General features: G+C 43.1%; 1 protein-coding gene across 1 annotated transcript in view; it reads left to right on the top strand.

Moving 5' to 3' along the window:
- Nucleotides 1-843: 843 nt before the first annotated feature.
- Nucleotides 844-26,579, top strand: part of CEMIP (cell migration inducing hyaluronidase 1) — a 77,944-nt gene continuing 52,208 nt past the window's right edge. Inside the window, exons 1-9 of the mRNA XM_087704275.1 lie at nt 844-1,051; nt 5,588-5,737; nt 8,404-8,542; nt 9,784-10,020; nt 11,757-11,936; nt 18,003-18,073; nt 19,196-19,291; nt 21,081-21,199; nt 26,120-26,261. Coding sequence (XP_087560401.1) covers nt 913-1,051; nt 5,588-5,737; nt 8,404-8,542; nt 9,784-10,020; nt 11,757-11,936; nt 18,003-18,073; nt 19,196-19,291; nt 21,081-21,199; nt 26,120-26,261 — 1,273 coding nt within the window. The 5' untranslated portion in view covers nt 844-912. The remainder of the gene's footprint in view (nt 1,052-5,587; nt 5,738-8,403; nt 8,543-9,783; nt 10,021-11,756; nt 11,937-18,002; nt 18,074-19,195; nt 19,292-21,080; nt 21,200-26,119; nt 26,262-26,579) is intronic.

Here is a 26,579-nt window from a genome sequence, read left to right as displayed (position 1 = left end):
GAAACAGAGTACCTACCTACCTACCTACCTACCTACCTACCTACCTACCTACCTACCTACCTACCTACCTACCCATCCATCCATCCATCCATCCATCCATCCATCCATCCATCCATCCATCCATCTAGCCATCTAGGCATCCATTCATGCATGCATCCATCATCTATCTATCTATCTATCTATCTATCTATCTATCTATCTATCTATCTATCTATCTATCTATCTATCTATCTATCATCTATCTTTTTTCTAAAACAAATCGCCCAGAGATGATAATGGTTCACTATTCACTAATTCCTAGGTTAAAGGCAAAATCCACTGAATATATCATCATGACAAATCACCTTCTAGAGGAGACGGACGGCATAGAAATTTAATAAATAACTAATGAGTCAAGTAATATAACATACTCTGCATCTGAAAGAACACAATTCTTGGGGTTGTTTTTTTGTTTTGTTTTGTTATTGTGTGCCATTGACGTTCATCTTAAAAGTTTGCAAATGCTCATTCTTTGTCTGGTGTGTGATCAAACCACTCTTTTTTGTCTCAAGGGTGTGAGCTTTAAGATATGCGCACTTAAAGCTGAAATAGATTTTGAAGCCGGGGGATAACTTGAGACAGCGTTCTCTTGTTTCCACATGAATCTTCAACCACATGAGTTAGTGTACTTGCACAAGACTTTTATTTTCATTGTTTCTTTCTGTGTTTTTATAATGCCAAGTAATTTCAATGCTAAGCCCACGCAAAGGGTGCATAATAGGTGAGGCAGTACGGGCGAACGTAAACACAATTTTATAACCTTTGTGCAGCCAAGCAAAGGGAAACATTAGCATATTACTTAGTAATACAATAAAGCTTAATCTTGCTTGCTGCTCCTTTTTTTTATATAAAACATACGTGCACGAAGGTTGAATGATTCCTCTTTATGTGATTCTTCCTGTCTGCAGGTTTGCAGAAGACAAAGAAGATCAAGAGACCTTAACGCATCCAATGATGTTTCTGGCTATCGGAATACTTTCTGTCTTATTTATGCTACCTGCTCAACATATGGGTAAGAACTGTTGTGTTGTGGCCCGCCAGCAGCCAATAGAGCTGGCAGCAGATTCGGACAGTGAGGAGGTTGGGGAGGAACATGGGCCAGTCCTGAGGCCTGGGGAAGGCTCTGTTGAGGGCTCTGTGTCGGAGGCTGTCTGGGAGTTATCAGCTGCCTTCAGAGTCAGACATCAGTGAGGCAGATGAACAGCTGGAGCCTGTTCCCAGTGTGCGCATACACAGAGTTGCCAAATGAAGGGAACAGCTAATGGGTTTAGGTTTAGGTTTCGTTTTATTTATATGCCGCCCTATTCCCAGCGGGACTCAGGGCGGCTCACAAACCCAAGGGGGGAAGGGAAGCATAGAAACTACAAATACAAGCATTTAAAAATAACCAACAGACACACAGATCGAGAGGGGAAGGGAACTCATCAACCCCAGGCCTGCTGACACAGCCAGGTTTTAACGGCTTTTCGGAAGGCCTGGAGAGAGGTGAGGGTCCGGATCTCTGCGGGGAGTTCGTTCCAAAGGGTAATGAACAGGGGTTGACTTGGGAGTAAGGCCAGACAATGAAAGGCCCCTCCTAGAGGAAATAAAAGAGGAGCAAAAGGGGAGTGGAGTTTGCAGGAGACAACTAGTTCGCTTAATTGGCCTGTGACTCTCCGAGACTCCTTGCCAAGTTTTGCAGATATCGCCCTGGCAGCTCTCCAAGCCAGATAAGGTCTGTGACTGTAAATCCTCCCTTGAAAGACTTTGCTGGATATGAATGAGCAGAATTCACAGGCAATTAATAAAAGGGTTTTTTGCCGAGACAAGGAGTTTGTCAGAAAATGTTGCATGCCAATGATCGTGGCTCAGTGTTTCAGTGAAGAAAATCCCTATGTTAAAAGCAACATCCATTTAATATCTCTCTCGGTTTATCATGGGAGATGTTAAAAACACCGCGGTAGTAACGTCGGCCCCTTTCCTCCCATGGTCTTCTATGCTACCTGTTTGTTTTCTCTGACTTTTAAAGAAGTGTGCTCAGAGTTGTAAGACCTCCTAAGCTACAATTAAAGCTATCTGTTCCTTTTCCTAGTTCTCTCTCTACTGAAAAGCCAGGGTTTCTTGATATGATCTTCTGATAGACCAGGAAGGTGCAAGGGGGGGAGGGGATTCCTAGCTGACTATTAAATCATGGGGACATTTGCGCTGGATGAGAGATTTCATTTGTGTCGGGAGGCAACTAGAGAATGGACAAAGAGAAAGAGAGCCTGAGAGAGGGGTTGTAAAACTGTCACTGCCCCACATTGGAGTTTGCAATCGCTTTCTTTGATTTATCTTCCAAGCTTGGCCATTAACCATCTGTGCAACTTAAAATTGCCCCCCCCAACCCACCCTTGAATTACTGGCTTTTGATGGTAGGCTATTAAAATGGTGCCTTCTGTTCAGTCATCTGGGCATTTCCTCGTCGAAGCCAAAGTAGGAATATTCTAGACTAGAATTCCCCAACTTTGGAATGTTGAAAGCCTGTTTAGGACCTCTTGTAAAATGGTAAGGGTGGCCAGTCATAAAACACCCTTTTATCAGAAGACAATTAACAGCCTTTTATTTTCTAAGAATGCCTCTGGAATGCCTTCTTGGAGAGCTTAAGGATAGTGAGCCAGTGACCAGTCTTCACTCTCTTGAGCAGGTCAACGTGTCCAGCTAGTGTGGAATTTTGCCTTCCAAGAGCTTTTGACCATCACAAAAATAGTTAGATTAGAATAAGATGGGGTAGAGAATTTTTTTTAATCTCCTGAAACAGCTCCACCATGGTCCACATATCAGGAATTATTTCCCTGTTTTTAAAATATAATTTATATTGAAGAAAAGTTTAACGAGATAAAAACAATACAGATATTAAAAAACCAAGGAAACTAAGAGTGAATAAGTAAGAAAGAAAGAAAAGAAAGAAAGAGGAAGAAAGAGGGAGGAAAGAAGGAAGGAAAGAAGGGAAAGAAAGAAAAGAAAGAAAAAGAAAAAAGAAAGAAAAAGAAAAAAAGAACATAGAAATAGAAAGGAGAAAAGAAAGAAGAAAGAAGAAAGAAGAAAGAAAAAAGAAAGAGGAGGGGAGAGGGAGAGGAATTTCTGAACTTTTGGATAGCAGTTATAAATGCAATTATATTTTACTCTCTCGCTGAGATTACATCATATTTTCCTTCTTTCCATAAGATAGCCTTTCTAATCCTAGAAGCCATAAACACTAATTTGTTTTTCTCTTTTTCCCCCTAAAGATCCCATAGGGGGTAGGAATTATTTCTCAATGTATTGGAACTTGAACAACAACATTGTATGGATTGCTGTAGAAAACTGCCTTGGCCCCTTGAAAATAAGAGTTATTTCTTATATCCTTAGCCAGATATATTGTTTATTTTTATGCAAACAAGTATAATATGGTTTAAAGCCCAGTCAAGACTAGTCAACCTCCAGGGCATCTTGAAGTTGTCAGTCTGGAAGGAGGGAAGGTACACAATAGAAGATAGGAAATAAGCCTTTTTTTAAAAAAGGAATGTTCTCTATGCATGAAATTGATCATTTTCCACAGACAGTTTTGTTACGCGTGTTAGAGTATATTGTTCACGTGACATTATTTCAAGTGAGAGCCAGCCATTAGAATTAGGGATATAATAGCAAGAGAAACCACAATTTTTCCATCAACAATTTTGGACCATAGAGGGAATTTTGGCATGTGCAGTTATTCTATCCCTGAGTAATAAGTCAGGATATTTGTAGAAATGTCAGGGACGCAGTGGCTCAGTGGCTAAGACGCTGAGCTTGTTGATCAGAAAGGTCAGCAGTTCGGCGGTTCGAATCCCTAGCGCTGCATAACAGAGTGAGCTCCCGTTACTTAACCCAGCTTCTGCCAGCCTAGCAGTTCGTAAGCACGTAAAAATGCAAGTAGAAAAATAGGGGCCACTTTGGTGGGAAGATAACCACATTCTGTGCTCCTTTGGCATTTAGTCATGCTGACCACATGACCAGGGAGACATCTTTGGACAGCACTGGCTCTTTGGCTTTGAAACGGAGATGAACACTGGCCCTTGAGTCGGAAACGACTAGCACGTATGTGCGAGGGGAACTTTTACCTTTACCTAGAAATGTCATCTCCTCTTCCAGACCCAATTAAAGGAAAGAGTACATTTTGGTTAGTTCTGATTACTGCAGTGGGAAGTTCAGTGAAGTACAGAGTGGGCACATTTGACAGATCCATTTCAGAGATGAATACAAGCAGGAAACTCTGGGGGGAAATTGTCTCTACTTGCTTTATCCTTCCAATGGCATAGAGGAATTCTGTCAGTTGGAGAAATCCTCAAATATTTGGCTCCAAAGCTATTTACAGTGAAAGTGAATCCACATTGGCTCTTCCTAAGGAAATACGATTCTCATTTCTGTGAGCTGTGGGGAAGGAATTAGCAGCTTTGCTAAGGCTTAAAGAGACTAACATATGGTACAGGCTGGATTGTGAGAGAGGTTTATTTTTATTTAGTTAGTTTAGTTAGTTAGTTATTTGTCAAGCATGTATAAGACAGTGGTGGGTTTCAATTTTTTTTGGAACCTACTCTGTGGGTGTGGCCTCCTTTGTGGGAGTGGCTTGCTGGCCATGTGACCTGGTGGGAGTGGCTTGCTAGCCATGTGTTTTCTTTCTTTCTCTCTCTCTCTCTCTCTCTCTCTCTTTCCTTCCTTTTGTCTCTCTGTCCCTTTTTTCTTTTTTTCTTTCATCTCTCTCACTCTTTTTTCTTTTTTCTTTCTTTCTTTCTTTCTTTCTTCCTTTCTTTCTCTTTCTCTCTCTCTCTGTGTCAGTCTCTGTGTGTGTGTGTGTGTGTGTGTGTGTGTGTGTGTGTGTGTGTGTGTGTAAGATAGCAGATGTAAGTATAAACATGATTATGAATACATGAAATGGATACGAATAAATGGGGACATTAGGACAGGGATGGTAGGCACACTGGTGTGCTTATGCGCGCCCCCTTACAGACCTCTTAGGAATGGGGTGAGGTCAACCATAGACAATCTAAGGTTAAAGTTGTGGGAATTTGGGGAAGAAACTACAGAGTCAGGTAGTACATTCCAGGCATTGACCAACTTTCATGAGTTGAAATTAGATCTAGTCCAAGGTTTAATCTACCTCAAGGTCATGCATTCACTTTCTTCACCATGGTTGAACTGCCTTCATCTATTGTAGGCCAGTGCATTTTTAAAAAAATCATGAAGGATGCTGAAGCCACATGACATCCAAGCATGATGGATTGAAAGTCAATCCCTCTATGTTTCAGCTGAGGCACAAGTGTAGGAAAGTGTAGGTAGCATTCCAGCTTGAAGATGTCATGTTTTCTCTGTGATTCTCCAAAATCCACTGTGGGCAATACCATTCTTAAAATTATCTCTGCCTTCAGCCCAAATTTTCATTCTCTCTCTGCTTCCTAACTCAGCAGCTTCAGAAAGGGTTCCTTTGTCTTCTGAGCTTAATGGACTTGTGTTCTAGGTATCAGATAAAGAAGTCCATGTTCTTTATCGTTCCCTTTGTGTGTGCCAACAGGAATGGTCCCGCCTTGTCCCCATTTGGATCCAGAACTGAAACTCTGGCAGCCAGGACATGATGAAGAGAATCGCGTGAACATTAGCCAAGGCCAAAAGCTTCTCTTATCTTCTTCTGCCACCGTTCATTCCATTGTCATCACAAATGGAGGTAAGGCTGGTGTGATGGAAAGCCATAGCATCTATGCTATATTCAGAATGCAGAGCAGCTGACTCGGTTCCTTGATGAAGACCTTCCCTTCTTGAAAATAAGCTTAATATTCCTAAAATGATTTTTAAAATTGCATTCATTCTTTGATATATTTTTTATGAAACTCCTAAGAATAGAGCAGAGCAGAGCAGAGCAGAGCAGAACAGAACAGAACAGAACAGAACAGAACAGAACAGAACAGAATAGGTGGAACGGAATGGAACAGAATAGAATATAATTCTTTATGGCCAAATGTGATTGGACCAACAAGGAATTTGTTTTTGGTGCATATACTCTCAGTGTACATAGTGTAAAATAAAATAGAATACATTCATCAAGAATCACAAGATAAAATAATATAAGATAATCATAAGATAATTATCTAATGCTTTTTATTCTAATAAGCATCTAATTTCCTGTTTAGGTTAAATATGAACTTATTTAGCTGAATCCACCTCTTCCAGATTGACCTAGAACAGAGTTTCCCAACTTTGGCAAATTTGAAATTTTGTGGACTTTACCTCATGCTGGCTTGGGAATTCTGGGAGTTGAAGTCCGCATGTCTTCAAGCTGCCAAGTTGGAGAATCATTGAATTGAGTGATGAAATGCATCCTGGGACAATTAAGTTAATCAAATACCTCTGGACTTGCTCAGTTGCGTTAATGTCCGCTATACAGTGTGGATTTCAGACAGACGAGCTGTATTCGAGAATTGGTCTGGCAAAGGTTTTGTATGCCCTAGTTTGCAGTACAATGTTCCTGGAGAAGAAGCTTCGCAAGATTAGGTTAACAACTCTTAATGCCTTTTTGGCAATGCTGTTACAGTGAGCTCTGGGGCGTAGATCTTTTGAGATGACTACTCCTGGGTTCTCGATTTACTTCATTATTTATTACATTTGTTTTGGAAAGAATGCAAAATTTGTTCTAAAACAAAAGCACATTCCTTATTCCCAGAATCTCAAGCAAGCAAGGCTGCATGCCTCTCTCTGGTATTCTAGTTTGCTTGTGCCAGGTGTAAGTATTACAGCGCTGTCTTGGCTAATGACTGGATTCGATACAGACAGTTTCAGTTATTTATACCGAGGGCAGCTTTGTATAAACAGCATCACCTCGCAAACATTTTGCTGGACTTCCTTGCCTGAAGCCTGGCTGGCCTCTATTTATGGGGAGATTTATGTTGGAATGCTGCTGCTCCCCACTAAATGAAAAGACGAAGAGACGTCATGCAACGCAGATACAAATATAGCATTGTCAAGATAAACAGTGTTAAATTTAATGCGGATAAAACCAACTGTGGTTAATATCAGGGTAGAAATGCTGGGGGAAATATGTCATCAGCTACCTTGTCTGCAGCTAAGCTTGTTTTGTTGTCCCAGTTGGAAAAACTGTAAATTTGATTGTTGTGTTTCTTTTCCACTTCCTTTTTCAATGTCCTCCTAACCATTCACCGAGAGTCCATAATTATAGGATGGGTAAAGGCGCAGTCGGCTATAAAAAGGCACTGTACTGCAGGCTAGTGGTGCCAAGAGACCTGGCTTGGGGAAGTTCTTATTCCCTCCTTGTCTTGCAGAATGGAAGGAGGTAAAACCTTTTAGACCAGGAGTCTCCTGTCTATAAATCTGTGGGCTGCAGCCCACTAGTGGGCCATAAGGGGTTTTGCAACCGGGCTGTGGAAACAGCTCTCCGCGCACGCCATGCATTTACTTACCGGCATCCAAAATAGGCCGTGTGGGGACTCCTGGGAAGGGTGGGGCAGGATGGGCGGGGCCAGCTAGGATTTGGAGGTTCTCCGAACTGCACAGAATCTTAGCTAGAAGTTCTCCTGCACCCCACAAGCCCCGCCCTGATACAAACAATAATCACAAACAACAGCGCTAACCAGTCTGATTTTTTTTTCTTCTGAAAAAGAGAAAGTCTTTCTTTTCAGGGAATTTGTTTAGAGAGAATCCGTCAAGGAAGGTGGTGGTGGGGGAATCAGAAGATTAAAAATCTTTGCAACTTTGCAACTTTAATAAGATTTGTATGCCGCCCACTCCCTAGGGACTCTGGGCGGCTCACAACAAGAGTAAAACATAAAAATTAAAAATACAGTTATTTAAAATAAATAGAGCCGAGGTGGCACAGTGGTTAGGGTGCAGTACTGCAGGCCACTTCAGCTGACTGTTATCTGCAGTTCAGCGGTTCAAATCTCACCGGCTCAAGGTTGACTCAGCCTTCCATCCTTCCGAGGTGGGTGAAATGAGGACCCAGACTCTGGGGGCGATATGCTGACTCTGTAAACCGCTTAGAGAGGGCTGAAAGCCCTATGAAGCAGTATATAAGTCTAACTGCTATTGCTATTGCTAAGACATCATCCATTCAATCAAGTGGGGCTGGATTATAATCAACAGCCCCAGGCCTGCCGGAACAGCCAGGTCTTGGTTGCTTTATGGAAGGCCGGGAGAGTGGTAAGGGTCCGGATCTCATTATAATCTGCATTATAAACCATGGTTTATCATTTGCCTTCCATCAAACGAGGCACGACTGAGAAGTCCAAGCAGGGATAATATAGAAGGAAAAAATCTTAACTTTGTGGCACAGTTTTAAGTCAACCCACTTAAATACCCCTTTTGCTTCTCGTCTGTTAGGAAAACTAGTGATTAAAGATAACACAGCCCCTATTGTTCTGCGCACTCGTCATATACGGATAGAAAATGATGGAGAACTACATATCGGGAGTGAGAGCTGCCCTTTCCGGAGCAGCCTGACAATAATCTTATATGGACGGTATGTAATTAAACCAACCTCATCCATAATTTGGAAGATTACCCCCACAAGCCTTTTCTTTCTAGATGGATGGATGGAGGAGCAGAGATCTGGTACATTAGACGCCAAAACTACTACAGCGCACTAGGAAGAACAGAATAGAATTCTTTATGGACACACCTGGGCGCATCATCACCCAGGGCTGAATATTTCTGGTTGAGAGCTGGTAACTGATTTTCAATTCTGACTATTTTAGAATATAGAATAGCAGAGTTGGAAGGGACCTTGGAGGTCTTCTCATCCAACCCCCTCCTTAGGCAGGAAGCTGCTGGAACCGTTGGAGCTGCCACCAGACTCTGACAGTGAGGGGCCTTCTGAGTCAGCTCTGGAGGATGTGGAGGACCTTGGACAGGGTTCCGACTCCAAGCAGGGCACAGAGAGGCTGGTTGGCCACCAGGAGGCACCTGAGCCTTGGACCAGTAGGGAGGAGACAAGGGAGAGTGAGCCGGAGGCCAGTAGTGAGTTGTTTCTGGATGCACGCCATCGAAGAGCTACTAGGCGTCAGGAATAATTACGCAATTACAGGAGGTAATTGCGCTCAGCTGGTGGTCATTAGGCTCCTCTCCAGACTATAAAAAGGCTACTTGTGCACACGCCCCTCTTTGCAGAAGTCAACACAGAACCGAATGTCGGAGAACTTTGTGTGAGCTTGGCAGGCTGGATTGCTGCCAAGGACCTGTTTGTCTGTTAATTAAATGCCGTAATTTATCTCTGGCTCGGAGTGTGCTTTGGTGTGGAACGAGGGGGGTCAGAACAGAAGCCCTACACCATTTCAGACAAATGGTTATCTATTTCTGTAGAGAGGTAATTATTTCTTATATATAGTGCAACTCCACCTCCTCTTTTATTTGGTCTATTTCTTTTAAATAAATACTAGTTCAATAATAGTAGCTTCCCATGTGGAATTCTTGCATCACAAATCCTGCTTCTTTTGGTGTGGAAGTGAAAGAATTTCATTTTTCTGATGCCCTTTCCTAATTCTGCTGCAATGTAATAAATGGTCTTCCTTTATTTTTTGGATTATATTTGTCTGCTGCTTTCAGAAAACATTTATTCATCAGTGAATCATCCTTTATTTGATGGTTCCAACTGATGGCTTTATAATACACTCGGTTTATTTATTTTTTGGCACTCTTCAACTATTGCTGTACAGCAATTCCCAAAGGTGGAGAAATAAAATGCTATTCAAATTCACCCCGCAGAGCTGATGATGGCAGCCAGCCTGACAGTTACTTTGGGCGAAAGTTCATTGGCGTCTTTAACGGTGGGACTCTTGAGGTTCACGGTGAGCGAAAGCTATCCTGGACTTTCTTAAACAAGACTCTGAATCCAGGGGGATTGGAAGAAGGGGGCTACTACTTCGAACGAAGCTGGGGGCATCGCGGGATCATTGTCCATGTTGTTGATCCCAAGACTGGAGCGGTCATCCATTCTGATCGGTGAGTTCAAACTCTTTCCCTATTTCAGCCAATGCAAGCAAGCCTTTCTCTTTCCTTCATTATATTGTTTGCCCGAGGTCCAAAAACAAATTCTCAGCCGCTCTGATCTCCGAGCTGATGGGGTTTTGTGCAAACACAGTTTGTGAATTGCAGGATGCAATATATTGAAGGAGCCGAGGTGGCGCAGTGGTTAGGGTGCAGTACTGCAGGCCACTTCAGCTGACTGTTATCTGCAGTTCAGCGGTTCTAATCTCACCGGCTCAAGGTTGACTCAGCCTTCCATCCTTCCGAGGTGGGTGAAGTGAGGACCCAGACTGTGGGGGCGATATGCTGACTCTGTAAACCGCTTAGAGAGGGCTGAAAGCCCTATGAAGCGGTATATAAGTCTAACTGCTATTGCTATTGCTATTGCTATTGAGATTTTGGAATGGGCCAGGGCTGCAGGTGAATATAGAAGAGGTGGATGGAATGGGTGTGGTTTAGGAATAGCTGGAGGTCAAAACCCACATTTTTTCCCTTAAACTTCATTCTGAAGTTGATTGCCCCTTCGACTTTATCAGGCTTAAAATTACAGTGTTTAACTTCCTGAAAATAGGCAGGAACAGAAGAGACGGCTGTAGAATGCACAGAAAGTGGTTTGAGTGGCTTAGTTAATTATGGACTAGCCCAGCATCATAAAAAGGAATAAGCACTTCCAGTAGAACCATGTATATATCAATGATACAATCGTGAAAGGAGTAAAAGATATATCAACTTGCAAGTTAAGGCTTGAAAGTTAGAAAAGAATGGAGAAATACATTCAACATTTCTTGTTATTTCCGTGACAGATATAATGGCAAGAAGAATCCATTATAATCATGGGTGGGCTGCTGGGAGTTCTCAGGGATTTGGGACAGTGATGGGTTTCCTTTTTTTTTTACTACCAGTTTGCTCGTGCGCACTCGTTCGCTTGCACGACGATTCTGCGCATGCACAGAAGCTTCTGCGCATGCTCAGAATCATCCGGGCAGGTGGGCGGAGCCTCCCACCACTGCCACTACCTGTTCGCCCAATCCGGGTCAAACTGGGAGCAACCCACCTCTGATTTGGGAGAACCTCTAGCTAAGATTCTGTGCAGTGCGGAGAACCCCCAAATCCCACAGCTGGCTGGCCTCACCCATCCCACCATACCTCTCCCAGGACTCCTCAGGCAGCCCATTTTGGGCGCACACAGAGATTCAGGGAGGGTGAAAAACAGGCCTACCGGAAGTTCAGGAAGGCTTGAAATGGGCCAGTTTCCACCCTCCAGAGAGCCTCCGGAGCCTGGGGAGGGTATTTTCATCCTCCCGGAGGCTTGAAAAAAGCCTCCGAAGCCCAGGGAGGGCAAAAACACCCCCCTCCGTCCTGGTGCAGGAAGCTGACTAGGCCACATCCACCATGGCCACGCCCACCCAGCAACCAGGCAGAGAACCCCTTGCTAAAATAGCAGTTAGACTTATATACCACTTCATAGAGCTTTCAGCCCTCTCTAAGCGGTTTACAGAGTCAGGATTTTTTGAAGCCCACCCCTGACTATAGTGGGATGAGTGTGAATTATCTGATTCCTGCAGGTCATTCTGTCCTGCAGAGTTGGCTTCTCCTAAGTGTAAAAGCAAGCACTGATGCTATCTTCTTCTTCTTCGAGAGTGCCTGTGCATGAATCAACATGGCAAGGGCAGCTCTTTCTACTTCTCACCTGTCCTTCTGTGTTTCTTCAGATTTGACACCTACAAACTCAAAAGCGAAAGCCTCCGCTTTGTGCAGTATTTGAACGCTGTGGAGGATGGCATGATCCTGTCGGTCGCGGTCAACGACGAAGGCTCCAAGAATTTGGATGACTCGGCCAGGAAAGCAATGACCAAACTGGGCAGCAAGCATTTCCTCCACCTTGGCTTTAGGTAGGAGCCTGTCCTGTCAGGGTTACAACACAAAGTCCTTATTGTGCTTTTCCTGGATCTAAAATAATTCCGCTTTCCTCATGGTGATTTTCCCTCCTCTCTTCTTCCTTTTCACCCGAGAGCATTTCAGAGGCCAAGGACAGTGCTTGAGAGGGGTTTGGGCCACACAGTTGGGTTGAAGGAAGGCTTTGAAATTGAATCAATCGGTGCAAATTGGACTAATGACCTCAATTCGGAGTTAGCGTAGAAATGTTCCATGCAGAAGGTCCCAGGTTCAGTCCCTGAATATTTCCACAGGCTCTAAAATTCCTTCAAGATCTTGTAGAGTAGTTATGAAGCTCTACAAGAAAGCCATGGGTATCAATGCATCAAATGACTGTATACTTTGCCTCCCTAGGAATCCTGCTCTACCTGATGATTTGCAAGATTCTTTTAACTCAAAAGATGGGAAGCAGGAAGTTCACACATTGCAAAGGAAATCACTAACATTGTAGCATCATCTTAGGTCCAGCTTATAGTAGAGTCTTCAAGGTTTACAGGGTCATTTTTGGAAAGCAGGAATTAGTGTGGTTGCATTTCATAGTTTCTTTTGGAAAACCTGCCCAATTGTCCAAAACAGGATATATAGTAGTTCTGCTGGAGTAAAACCTCTTGTGCTGGGAAAGCTTAAAGGGAGTCGCTTTACCAGTTTCTGTAATGGTATGTGAGAATAACCTTCAGAGGCAGGAAGAAGAGCCAGGGGGAAACAGTCAGATAATAAGAGGCAGCTGAGCCTGCAGAAGGAATGGGACCCTCCCTCATTTCTTGGGTTGCAAAGGCGACAGAGGGAGATGTGTACTTTTAGACTTGCAAGATTCAATTCCTGTAACTTTACAGTAAGGTAGAATTGGTTCGCCTGGGCATTGCTTCCAGCCTGGACTACCTCACAGGCTGACCGTTTCCTTGTCACTATTTGGTGAGAGATGTATTTCTTTTATCTATTTATTTAGTTTGTCAAACATGCATGAGATAACAGGTATAAGTATAAATATGGACATGAGCACAGGAAATGGGTACGAATAAATGGGGACAGTAGGACAGGGACAGTGGGCATGCGGGTGCGCTTATACACGCCCCCTTTACGGACCTCTTAGGAATGGGGCGAGGTCAACATTAGACAATTTAAGGTTGAAGCTGTGGGGGTTTGAGGCTGTAACAACGGAGTCAGGTAGAGCATTCCAGGCGTTGACCACTCTGTTGCTGAAGTCGTATTTTCTGCAATCGAGTTTGGAGCGCTTTACCTTGAGTTTGTATCGATTGTTTGCCTGTGTATTATTGTGGTTGAAACTGAAGTAGTTATTAACAGGTAGAACATTGTAGCAGATACTTTTGTGTACTATGCTTAGGTCAGACCGTAGGCGGCGTAGCTGCAGGTTGTCCAAGCCCAAAATTTCAATAGCAGTTAGACTTATATACCACTTCATAGGGCTTTCAGCCCTCTCTAAGCGGTTTACAGAGTCAGCATATTGCCCCCAACAACAATCCGGGTCCTCATTTTACCCACCTCGGAAGGATGGAAGGCTGAGTCAACCCTGAGCCGGTGAGATTTGAACAGCCGAACTGCAGTCAGCTGAAGTAGCCTGCAGTGCTGCATTTAACCACTGCGCCACCTCGGCCTGGTAACATAGAGTACTCTTCTGGTGAAATACCTCTGGACTTGTATTAATGTCTGATATACAGTGTGGATTCCAGGCATATATACCATATTTTCGGTATATTCCCCACCCCCCCTAAAAGAGGGTGAACATTTGGGTGCATCTTATACACTGAATGTAGCTCCACCCATCCACCAGCCCCAACTCTTTGGCCTCTGCCTCCCTGCAATTTACCTCCTTGCAGCAAACGGGGGGCTTCAATAGGCTATAGCAATCCCTGCAGCCTGAAACAGCTGATGATCGGGAGAAATTGAAAGTGAAACTTGCTGTTTGCTCCAGGAGGCAAATTGCTGGGAGGCAGAGGGAGATTTTTTTTCTTGTGCTAATCAGGCTGTTTGCTGCAAGGAGGTAAGTCAACAACTATAAATGCCTATAGAATGTTCAAATTATTACTTATTTTTTAAAGGCTGATTTATTATTCTAAACAATTTAACAAAATTAGGAAGCTTTTTAAAATAAATGCTTGATCCGAAGAGGCCCTGTGCGATTGGTTTTAAAAAGTGTTATTCTTTTAAATAGCAGAGAATAACTATACTTCCAGAAAGCACATCGATTTTAACAATAACTGTACTAGTATAGTCTGAAATATAACACTACAAACAATGTATATTGTCTGTGCTGTTTGTTGCAAGGAGGCAAATTGCTGGGAGGCAGATTTTTCCCCATGTTTTCCTCCCCAAAAGCTAGGTGCGTCTTATACCTCGGAGTGACTTATATTCTGAAAAATACGGTAGTTCATTCATTCATTCATTCATTCATTCATTCATTCATTCATTCATTCATAGTTCATTCTGCAGTAGGGTCTCAAAATTCTTAAACCATAGAAAGGTTGCCTTTTCCTTACGCAGACGGTGGTGAATTTCTGGTCTCACTCAATATGAAGCCACTTCTGGTGGGGTTCCACCAGAGTGTGCCAATTCCTTGTCTTTTTATTGTCCCTCTCCCCAAAAAACAAACTGCAGGAATTCTGACCCCCCCTCCGCCAACTTACACTCCGAAATCTTGAGTAATCTTGATTAAACCACCCGCCCTAAACTTCCCAGACTGGTCTTTTTGTTATGAGTAAAAAATAAGCTGCAATCTTCAGGAAGGACTTACCTGGCAGTCGGCTGCCTGCCTTACTTATGAGTAACCCTGGAGAGGGTTGCCTCACAAGCGTTGGGCTGTGGTTCCTCACTTTGTTTTGGAGTTTTAGTTGTGGGGTGTGTGTGTATTTGTGATATCCTGCCTTTTGTGGGGGTGGCATAAATAGCACTCCGTTGTTTCCTCCTAAATCCTCATCCTGCCAGGTAGGTTTGGATGAGAGCCTGAAGTCACCCAGGAGTTTTGGTGGCCAAGGGTGGACTTGAGCCCGGGCCTCCTACTCTGTCGCTTTAGCCATTATACAACATTGCCTCTCCAGTGTGTGTGTTTTTTAGAACGTATTCTTAGCTGATCTAGTTCTGTCAAGTGTTTGTGGTTGGGTTTGATGTTTGCAGGCATGGAAGCAAATCTTCTCTCCCCGCCAGCCTTCTAGGAGGCTGACATGCAGTTTCTTCCAGTTGTCCACCCCATTCGCTTGGACACGGTTCGTGATCTTTCCAAATTCCTTTTCCACATGGCATGTCCAAATCCTATCCAGAACCAGCCCTGGCTTCCCATGGACAGAACTTTTTCTCTCTCTCTCCACCTCTCTCCCTGCTCAGAATAGCACTCCAAGCACTCCTCCTCCTCCTCCTGAGATTGCATTGCTCAGAATTGTTCTAATTAGGCATCCCTCATCTTGGGCAGCCTTTGCCGTTTTTGATTGAAACCAAACCCGCGATTGCCGCTTGAGGAAAAACGCCGCTCTTAATCCTGTCCAATATCTGTACCTTGAAGACAAGAAATCTTGCCGCTCCAGGCAGAGGGGACACATTCTCTTCCGTCTGCCAATTTGTCAAGTGCAAACATATTTTTTCGCTTTGGGCCACTCTTTTCGTCGTTGCTGTAGCTCTGGGTTGCTGCCATGGTCCTCTTGCTCTCACTGCAGGCTGAGCTAAACCGTTGGTGAACCCATCCTGCCCTTTTGGTGGTTTCAATTAGTGGTTTTTCCTCATTGGAAGGGGTTTAAGCCAGAGGTTCCCCAGGGTCCCCCCCCCTTGCAATTCCATGCACTTTCTCCCACTTTCTCTCTTCATCAATCCTTCTCTGTTCTCAGTCTCTGTCACTTTTTTTTTTTAAAGTAACATGTAGTTCTCCGGCCAAATGGAGGACAGCCAGCTGTGTACTTGTCGCCTGCCAGTTGCTTAACGATTGTCTGCCTTTACTGTCCAAGGCAGACAGTAAAAAAATGGGTGGCTTGTGTCAATCAGCTGCTTATTGTGCATTCGGAGATGCCTTATGGAAGGCAACTATAAATAGAAGAACCTTTGACCAACTTTGCTTGACCTGGCAATGAAAAAGGCGCGTGCAAATTGTTGTGGGTATAAAAGGAAGGTGAAACCTCTCCTCATCAGGCATGGATCCCAATGGCTAGGCAGTTGGCACCTCCGTCTGGATCCAAGTCAAATGTTAGGTGGGAAAGATCAGGCCCACATAAGGGACGCAGTGGCTCATTGGCTAAGACGCTGTGGTTGTCGATCAGAAAGGTCTGCAGTTCAGTGGTTTGAATCCCTAGCGCCGTGTAACTGAGTGAGCTTCCATTACTTGTCCCAGCTTCTGCCAACCTAGCAGTTCAAAAGCATGTAAAAATGCAAGTAGAAAAATAGGCACCCACCTTTGGTGGGAAGGTAACAGTGTTCCGTGCACCTTCGGCATTTAGCCATGCTGGCCACATGACCAAGGAGACGTCTTCGGAAAGCACTGGCTCTTCAGCTTTGAAACAGAGATGAGCACCGCCCCCTAGAATCGGGAACGACTAGCACATTTACCTTATCAAGGCCGCATATGATATTCTAATTAAAGTGATTTCTTGCTTGTCATTCCGATGCATGGGAATCTATACAATGAACAGTTAGCACTATCTTGGCATAAGATCAGGTTAACAGAATTCAATAGGAGGTTGGACTTAAGTTTAGTTTGTGATTACATAGATATGCCAGGCCGATTCCTCTTTTGACTCTATCCCAGCTAGTGGAATCTACCACCATTCTAACCACACAGAGAAGCAAATTTAAATACGGCAATGATGGAACGTTCTATCAACATTATGCTCAATAATGTGTCCCTTTTAGTCTGATTTGTTTTAAACTTTTGAATCCCAGTTAGAATCCTGCAAACTGTATTGAATTCCCTACCGGGCTCTTCCCATTTGGTAGTGGCCAAAGCCATTAATTCATGAATTTGTTGCTTGGAACAGCAAGGCAAACTCTGGTAGGACAGAGAATTTCCAGTTCTTCTTGTTTATGTCTGGTTATTTACCCCCCACCCCACCCGCTGATCTGTGTCCTCTTTACTCGTGTTCTTAGTGGCCTCTGCAACTGTCTGGTTTGAAACATTAATAGCAAAAAATAATATATTAAGAAGACGAAAAAACCACATGCACATATTACTCATCGAGATTTCAGAAGGATCTATAAACACCACTGCTAACTTTTCAGAGCTCCATGAGTTCAAGGCAGACTCCTATTTATTAAAAACACAGGGAGAGAGACATATTTACTCAATTAATCAGTAAAATGAATCTACCTATAAGTCTTCTGCTTTATTGATTTGCCTAGTCTTGATTCTTCCAGAGAGTAGAATTAACAGCCAGATATTTTCAGTTCATAGAAAGGCATTTCTAAGAATTTGGCACTTTTCATCTTTGCAAAAGCTAGTTCTTTGTAGTTTGATTCCTGATGGGATTCCTCTGAAGAAGTTCTGAGAACTTTCTCATTCATAGCTGGAGCTTTGTCAACTTGGAAACGGATGAATTTTATGCTACAAGTAAGGCGTTTGCACGATGGAATCTTAGACGTTGTAACTCTTTGCTTTGCTTGAAGCTGAAGCAAATAAATTTGCTGAAGATACACAAAGGTATTCTGCCTTTATAACGGTTCTTGGATAATATATTTGTGTGTGAATAAGGGCAGAGGCTCCATTAACTTTAGCCAGGTTGAAGTTAGCTATACTTGGGAAGTCAAAAACACATTGCAACAGAAGGCAGCGTTAAACTACTTCCATCCAGCTGCCAGGAAAACAGCTGGATGCAGGCACCAGGAGTCTAGCTTCACTCATGAACTTTAAAAAAATATATCTCAGAGTTAGTCTCTCTGGGGAGCTGAGAAAAGAGAACACAACAAGCCATATTCCAAAAAGATGCATGCATTTCTTACAAAGAAGTAATATTGAGTTTTTGTGTTGTAAGATGCATGCATTTCTTGCAAAAGAGTAATGCTATGTTGTGTGTTGTTGTTCTTTAATACCCCAGGCATCCCTGGAGCTTCATTACAGTCAAAGGAAAACCTTTGTCCTCCGTTGAAGATCATGTTGAATATCAAGGTAAACATCAAGATATGGCCATGAGAATGGTGGCAGCTAAATTATATTGAGGAGCATTTTGGCATAAGGCATTTGGGCTACTTCAGGCATTATTTGAGGCCAGGTCTTAGGTTGTATGGAATGGAGAACCTACATCGGTCTTCTCCGGCCTTGATGGGGTTTTTTTGGTGGATGGGCTTCATTTCTCAAACTTCAGGCTGATCATTCTGGGAATGAAACGCCCTAGTTTTTAAGCACAGGAAGGATTATGTCACCATACGTCTTGAGTTTGTAGGGGCACCAGAGCCAAAGATCTAGATTCCTTTCTCTGATTTTGAATCCTATCTGCTGAAGTCTCTCAGCCTGTTATGTTCTTGCCCCCACTTCTGTCCAATGCAGGGATAGGCTTCAAAAATTTCAGCACTGGGTTCCCTGCTGGGTGGGCGTGGCCATGGTGGGTGTGGCCAAGTCATGGAGGGGGGGTCACATTCCCCAGGTTCCAGAGGCTTTCTCAAGCCTCTGGGAGGGCGAAAACTGCTTCCCCCCAAAACTTCCGGAGATCGGAAACAGGTCAATTTCTGGCCTACCGAAACTTCTGGGAGTCCCATTTCCCCCCCTCCCTGAGCTTGGTGCTTTTCTTGCAGGCGTTTCATTACCCAAACTAGGTAACATCATCAGTGCTAGCTTCACTAGCGCCTAGTTTGGATAATGAAACGTCTGTAAGAAAACAAACAAGCTCAGAGAACACCAAGGACCCTTCATTTCAGCCCTGAGCTACAAATATCCCCCTTTGTTGGTAACTTTCTTGTCCCTACACCTTTACCTCTGATTTAATTGGAACTTGAGAGAATGTGGGAAAATATAAGTAATTTATCTTCCTTTCACCCTTTGTCATTCTGCAGAATTTGCAGGCGGACAATCAGTTTTGCTGAAGAGATGATATAAACAATTGTGTCAATATTGAGCCCTTGCCTTTAAAACTCTGCAGGTCCCTTTCATATGTGTGTTCTAAATCCCCCAAAGGAGCATTAAAAACTGAACTGTTGACAGCTTCTCAGTAATGAACTGCAGCTTTGGGGATTGCTGGGAAGTCCTTCTCTTGCTTCCCTTTCGGTTTTTATTTTTATTATTATTTTTTTGCAGGACGCAAAGGCTCAGCTCTTGCCAAAGTATTCAAATTGTTCCAAGCTGAAAACGGAGAACGTTTCAATGTGTCTTCAACCAGTGAATGGGTTAAAGGTGAGGCTTTTCTTCTTTGGAGCAAGTTTTCAGTGCAGTTGGAAATATTCCTCAACCCCAACATACAAAAAAATCAACCTCAGGCTGAACTACAACTCCCAGCATCCCTCAGCATTGGCCCTGATGCGTGTAGATGCACAGCAACACAAGGACAATCCCTGAATTTCCATCTTTTTGGTCCTATAGTAGACAGGGGCATTGCAAGCTGTTTTGATGCTGCACAAAAGAACTGATAGCTTTGCTTCATCAAAGCCAGGCCAGTGATTACCGACTAGTGACACACTGACTGTAGGCAATAGCAATAGCACTTAGACTGTTATACAATTTCATATTGCTTTGCAGCTCTCTCTAAGCAGTTTACAGAGTCGATATATATTCCCCAGCAATCTGGGCCTTCATTTTATCAATCTCGGAAGGATGTAAGTCTGAAACAACCTTGAGCCGATCAGGATCGAACTCCTGGCTGTGGGCAGAGTTAGCCTGCAATACTGCACTATGCCACCACAGCTCTTAATAGCAATAGCACGTAGACTTATATACCGCTTCACAGGGCTTTTACAGCCCTCGCTAAGTGGTTTACAGAGTCAGGCTCTTGCCCCCAACAATCTGGGGTTTCATTTTGCCGATCTCAGAAGGATGGAAGGCTGAATCAACCTTGAGTCAGTCAGGATCGAACTGCTGGCAGTTGGCAGAGTTAGCTTGCAATGCTGCATTCTAACCCCGTGCCAACGTGGTTGAGGCAGCCCTCCAGCATCTATTTGTAGCACCCCCCACAGATAAAATAATTAAATTTGGAGATAAATTTAAAGGTGGGTACTAGCAATTGGCCTCAAGGCAAATCCCCTCTCTCTGTCTTATACTTAAATTCATTTCTCCCTCCACATGCTCAAAACAGATACACAGGCCTCCAAATTCATTCAGTTTGCTTCTAGTGGCATGACCACATCAGAGGTGTTATTCAGCAGGTTCTTCCCTGTTCTGGAGAACCGGTAGCGGAAATTTTGAATAGTTTGGAGACCCAGCAAATGCCACCTTTGACTGGCCCCGCTCCATATATTCTCTGCCTCCAAAGTCAAGGAGGAAATGGGGATTTTGCAGTAACCTTCCCCTGGAGTGGGGAGGGAATGGAGATTTTACAGTATCCTTCCCCTGCCACGCCCACCAAGCCAAACCACGCCCGCCAAATCAAGCCATGCCACCAAGCCACGCCCACAGAATTTGAATCCCACCACTGGGCCACATGGTCTTCTGCAGTCTTCCAGAAACTTGTGATGCTGCTCCAATCTCTCATAAATTGTCCTTTTTGGACATATTAAACCTTTGTCATTTTCTCATGGGAGCAAAATTTTGTGATCTGTGGAAGCATTTGAAATAAACATAAATTGAAGAAAAGAACATCATTTATTGGATAAAACACTCACATTAATCTTTATTTAATTATATTGTCATTGGAATCTCTGCGATATCTACCAGTAAACCATAAATGTTCCATCCTGGGCCTATTTATTTTGGTTTTGCAAAGGCTCTTCTTCTATAGCCTCTCCTTCAAAGGCCAAATATTTCCCGTGGAAAGATTAGTTTCTCCTTTCATCACTAGTCTGATGTGCCTTGGGACACCTAACATCTGATGACTTAGGGAAAACACCAGGAGTGGGTAGCTTTTAAACAGATTTGCCAACATATTTTGGCACCGAGATTTAATGGAACAGCACATTTTTTCCGGCAATCGTTAAGGCCTGTTTTCTCCAAAATGACCTTAATTTGCGTTGTTTCCTTTTTTTACCCCCAGATGTTGAGTGGACTCAGTGGTTTGAGAAGCCAAAAATATCAAAATCCAAAGATGGAGAGAGACTCTTAGACTTAAGAGCTGCTCACCCAGAAATCTGCGATCATCCTGTGGATCTCCAGGTATGACATACGGAGTAATCATCCTCTGTCCGAGGGGCCTTCAAACATGGCAAAATTAAGACTTGTGGACTTCAACTCCCAGAATTCCCCAGGCAGCCATATTGAAGTTGAAGTTCACAAGTCTTAAAGGTGCCAAGTTTACCTTAAAGTTGTTCTAACGTTATACCTGTTTCCCATAATTTGATTCTCTCTTGTATTGCAATTGATGGGAGCTTTGTTGTTGATAGATTTTTGGCTAATAAATGGTGGTCTCTCTCCAGATAGGAATGAGAGAGAAATTTGTACGGTTTGCAATTGAAATCAAATGTAATGAGGCATGAACGAATATGTGAAGCAAAACTTAAGCCTCATTTGAAAGTCACATTTTGCGGTTTTTCAACCCAATTCTCACTTTTCTTCTTAGAGAAACATCTCTAATATTCAAAATCTATATTGTCAGGAAAAGACGGTACTCAAAATGCATATTTGCTAGGGCAGTGGTTCCCAAACTTGGCAACTTTAAGACTTGTGGACTTCAACTCCCAGAATTCTCCAGCCAGCAGAGCTGGATTGAAGTCCACAAGTCTTAAAGTTGCCAAGTTTGGGAACCACTGTGCTAGGGGAAATGTTTTACAAAATTCTCCATGACAAAATTTCAAGTAAAAAAAAAAAAAATTAGGGAAATGAATTCCCCCTTAAACACACATGTGAACTGTATTTTTTTTTTTAAAAAAAAGTAGAATTCAACTTAATGGATCTGTGGAAACAAATGAGAAATGGGAAGACATTAACAGCCACCCATCTGTACTTTCCAGTTGGCATTACCTGTGGTTCCAATCATTGTGTAATAAAATGGAAAATGGAAGTAATTTCTTTTGAAGTTGATGGGACCTTTGTGCTTTTCAATGGACTGTCTTCTGCTTAGTATTGGCACAGTATATTGTTTTGCTCAGGTTGGTGTGAGATGAGTGGTGAAAACATGTAAGAGTCATGGAGCCTAGCTTTTTGTGCCATGATTATAATTTGCTGTTTTGGAATAATAGAAGAGCAAAATTGGAAGGGATCTTGGAGGTCTTCTAGTCCAACCCTCTGCTCAAGCAGGAGACCATCATTTCATCATACACCATTTCAGACAAATGACCATCTGAACTTTCCCCCTACAATATTTCATCCTACAGCTCAAGTATCAATGCCGCCTGTACACAGAGCATAGAGTAGTAGAGTTGGAAGGGACCTTGGAGGTCTTCTAGTCCAACCCTCTGCTCAAGCAGGAGACCCTACACCATTTCAGACAAATGATTGTCTGAACTTTCCCCCTACAATATTTCATCCTACAGCTCAAGTATCAATGTACGCAGAACATAGAATAGTAGAGTTGGAAGGGACCTTGGAGGTCTTCTAATCCAACCCCCTACTTGAGCAGGAGACACAATATCATTTCAGACAAATGGCTGTCCAGTTTCTTTTTTGAAAGCTTTCAGTGATGGAACAACCCACGACTTCGGAAGGCTAGCTAATCCATTGGTTGATTGCTCTCCCCGTTAGGAAATTTCTCCTTAGTTTTAGGTTGCTTCTCTCCTTGGTTAGTTTACCATCATTGTTTCTTATCTTGCTTTTTGGTGCTTTGGAAAATAAGTTGATCCCCCTAGTTTATATAGGAGCCTGTTCTGACCCCCCTCCTCCGTCCAGGAACGAAAGCCGAAACAAACGTAAATGAGAATGTTTTTTAATCAGTCCAGACTCTCGTTGGCTGAAAGCCACATAAACAAAGAGATAAGCACTCTGGCAGCAAGTCCTACAAACCTTGGCAGCAATGCCAACAAACGCTGGCAGCAGTCCAGCCTGCCAAGTTTGTTTCTCGTTATTCCCTAACGCTGACTTCTGCAAGAAGAGCGTGGCACAAGCAGTCTCTTTTATAATCAGGAGAAGATCTTAATGAGCATCAACTGAGCGTAATTGCATCCTGTAATTACGTAGTTGTTCTTGACGCCGAGTAGCCCTTCGACGGCATGCATCCCGGAACAACTCACAGGTGGTTTCTGGATCACTCACTCTTGTCTCCTCCCCACTGATCCAAGGCTCAGGCACCACCTGGTGGCCAACCAGTCTCTCTCTGCGCCCTGCTTGGACTCAGAACTCTGTCCAGGGTCCTCCGCATCCTCCAGGGCCGACTCATAAGACACCTCGCTGTCGGAGTCTGGTGGCAGCTCCAACGGCTCCTGCCAGGCCACAACAGGAGCCCCTCAAATATTGGAATAGTGCTAGTCCTTTTTTTTTCTAGACTAGCCATACCCAATTCCTGTAAACATTCTTCATAGAGGGCAGCCTCCAGCCCTCTAATTGTTTTTGTTGCTCTTCTCTGCACTCTTTCCAAAGTCTCAACATCTTTTTTTTATGTTGTGCAAACACTTCCTTTACGTAAGCGACACTTTTAACTGTTGAACAATTCCCTCCCCCAAACTATTATTTTGAGAGAGAGAGGGTGTGTGTGTGTAAATCTTCATTAAATAACTAATTTTTAATAGAACGAGAAAGAAGGTAATGCAAGGAACCTAGTCGGACTCACGCATTAGATCCTGGCTGCTATGCCCGATATTGATAATCTCTCTGTTTTGAAAAGCCAACTAATTAAGAAAATTCCATTCTTCTGTCACGGATGGATCAGAAGCCATCGGGCTGCCTATCATAATAAATAATCCCACCATAAACCGTTTCATAATGATTTATCATCGTTTAAGAACGATGAGTCAAGTAATCTGCTCTGTTCCAAAACCGCTCCAAAGTTTTCAGAGATTTCCGCGAAGAACTTGGCACCGCTTAATAAAGTGAAGCAAAATCTTTAATACACCCCTGAGGGATGACACTTAAAGGAAGAGATTCGCCTCAAGCCATCAAAAGCGCCGTGGCTCACGGATTATTTTCATAAAGAGCAACCTGCTGCTTGTTATGTTGGATTCGCTCCTGGATAAACCTGGAATAGACTGTTATTCTGTCAGAATTGTTATTCTCGGCCTTCTTGCTGAACTGTCTTCAGCACGTGGTTTTTAATCTGAGTGTCATTAGGCCTTTGAAACAAGTGGCAGCATGAAACAAAAAGATATCTCAGTCAATCAGGGCATTTGAGTTAAAAGATATTTGAATCAACATCTATATATTGTTTTAAAAAAAGAATTAGAGATAATCCTCAACTCTCGACCAGGGAATGTGGTGGCTCAGTGGCTAAGACGCAGAGCTTGTCGATCAGAAAGGTCGGTAATTTGGCGGTTCGAATCACTAGCGCCGCATAATGGAGTGAGCTCCCGTTACTTGTCCCAGCTCTCTGCCAACCTAGCAGTTCGAAAGCACGTAAAAAATGCAAGTAGAAAAATAGGAACCACCTTTGGTGGGAAGGTAACAGCGTTCCGTGCATCTTCGGCATTTAGTCATGCTGGCCACATGACCACGGAGATGTCGGCTTTGAAATGGAGATGAGCACCGCTCATACGAAGAAATAACTGCACTGAATCTATCTATCTATATATATATATATGTGTGTGTGTGTGTGTGTTCCAGCATAACTCTGGAACACCTCGAGCAATTTCAACCAAACTTGGTACATGGATGACTTACTCTCTGGAAAAAAATACTGTGTGGTATGACACCCCTAACACCCATCGTGGGTTGTGGTGTTCTGTTTAGATGCAGCCTGTTGTGCCGTACTGCCCTACTGGCTTCTACTGTGCAGCACAATGGAGTTGCCATGGTAATGGGTTCACAGTACTCCACAAGCGAGTTCCCTCTTTTAAGGGGGAAAATCCAACATTAGAAATTATGTTTGGTCAGGACATTTGCCCCCCACTTTAAATACCCAGGCAATGCCATGTTGTTGGCTACTTATTTATAAAAATAATAAAGGCTGGATAAAAATCAAATCGATAAAGAAAAGCTAAAAGTATTAACAGCAGACAGATGTATCAACTTAAAATAGGAATCTTGCAATATATTGAAAGAGCCTGGGGCAATTAAGAGGCCTTTGGTTTGGGGTGAAAAACAGAAAAAGTCGGTGGCAGACTATATAATCCCAGTAAGGGTATGGCTATCTGATGAGAGCTAAATAGCTTGAAATAGATCTATACTAGTCTCCCTTTATTTATTTATCAGCACAAATACAACACACACACACACAACACACACAACACACACAACACACACACAACACACACAACACACACACACACACACACACACACACACACACATATATATATTAGATTTTTACAACCCCTGGTAAGCCCCAATTATGGGAGGAAGCTAACTGCTTCCATCATCTGTCAATCGGCTCGTCACAAGAGTCCATCACGACAGAAACCCAATATTTTTACTGTTGCCTTTGTTATATTTGTGTTTTTTTATTTGTGCTGATAAATAAGTCTGATAAAAGTCTCCCTTTATTTATTTATCAGCACAAATAAAAACACACACACACACACACACACACACACACACACACACACATATATTTCAGAAGAACATTTAGGGGCCCCCATTTTTTTAAAAAAACATCCATTTTAAGTGTAAGGAATTTGCCTTGGAATGTTCTAGAGCACAAAGCCTCTCATGATGATCTTAAGATGGAGACACGGATGGGTTTTCCACAACTGTGGTCCAAAGCCAATAACTGCTTGATAGGCTCATATGGTGATCTCAGACCTGGGGGACCCAGTGGAGATCATGGAAAATACGAATTCTCTGTTTGTAATGGTGCTTTGGGTTGCGCTTCGAGGTAAATTCCTCTTCTCAACTCATTGCAATGATTTAGATAAGAAGTTACCGGGCAGAAAATGCTTGTTTTTCCTCCCTCTCTACAAGTGTTGCTGAGCCTATATACTTCCAGTTGTTGTTGTACCAGCTGTTGCTCTTGATAATCATACGCTTGGCTATTATTGTGTTTGCTCCTCCCAGGCGGTCACACTTGAGGGAATGAAACTGGCAACTGAAGTCCTGTACAAAAAGGGCCATGATTATAGGTTTTTCTGCCGCGGCCCAGAGCAGACGGAGAAAGGCTGTCATAACTACAGAGTGCGCTTCTTATGTGGTCAACCGGGTAGGTGACTCATTCTCGAAAGTTGAGCACAGAGTATAACTGGGAGGAAACTATTCCGAAATTTGCTCTACTGGTCTATATATTCTGAAGGCAGCAAGATTTTACCTCAGAGGCTTAAGTAGAAATGCAGGTCTGTTTGGTGTTTTTTTTTTTTTTGTTGTTGTTGTTTTTTGGCACAAGTCTAAAACTTTGGGGTTTCTGCAGCAGCTTCTGCCACACGAACGCTTTCTACATCCAACTTGGCTTTGCATTCTCTGTATCATGTTGCTAGTCCTCATGCAGCTGTTGAAATAGAGAGCATATAAGGCCTGACTCTAA

Source organism: Thamnophis sirtalis, unplaced genomic scaffold, assembly GCF_051295495.1.
Source record: "Thamnophis sirtalis isolate CommonGarterSnake01/CBP01778 unplaced genomic scaffold, rThaSir2_p1.2 scaffold_2, whole genome shotgun sequence".
Classification (NCBI taxonomy): Eukaryota; Metazoa; Chordata; class Lepidosauria; order Squamata; family Natricidae; genus Thamnophis; species Thamnophis sirtalis.
This window is presented reverse-complemented; position numbering and strand designations above follow the sequence as displayed.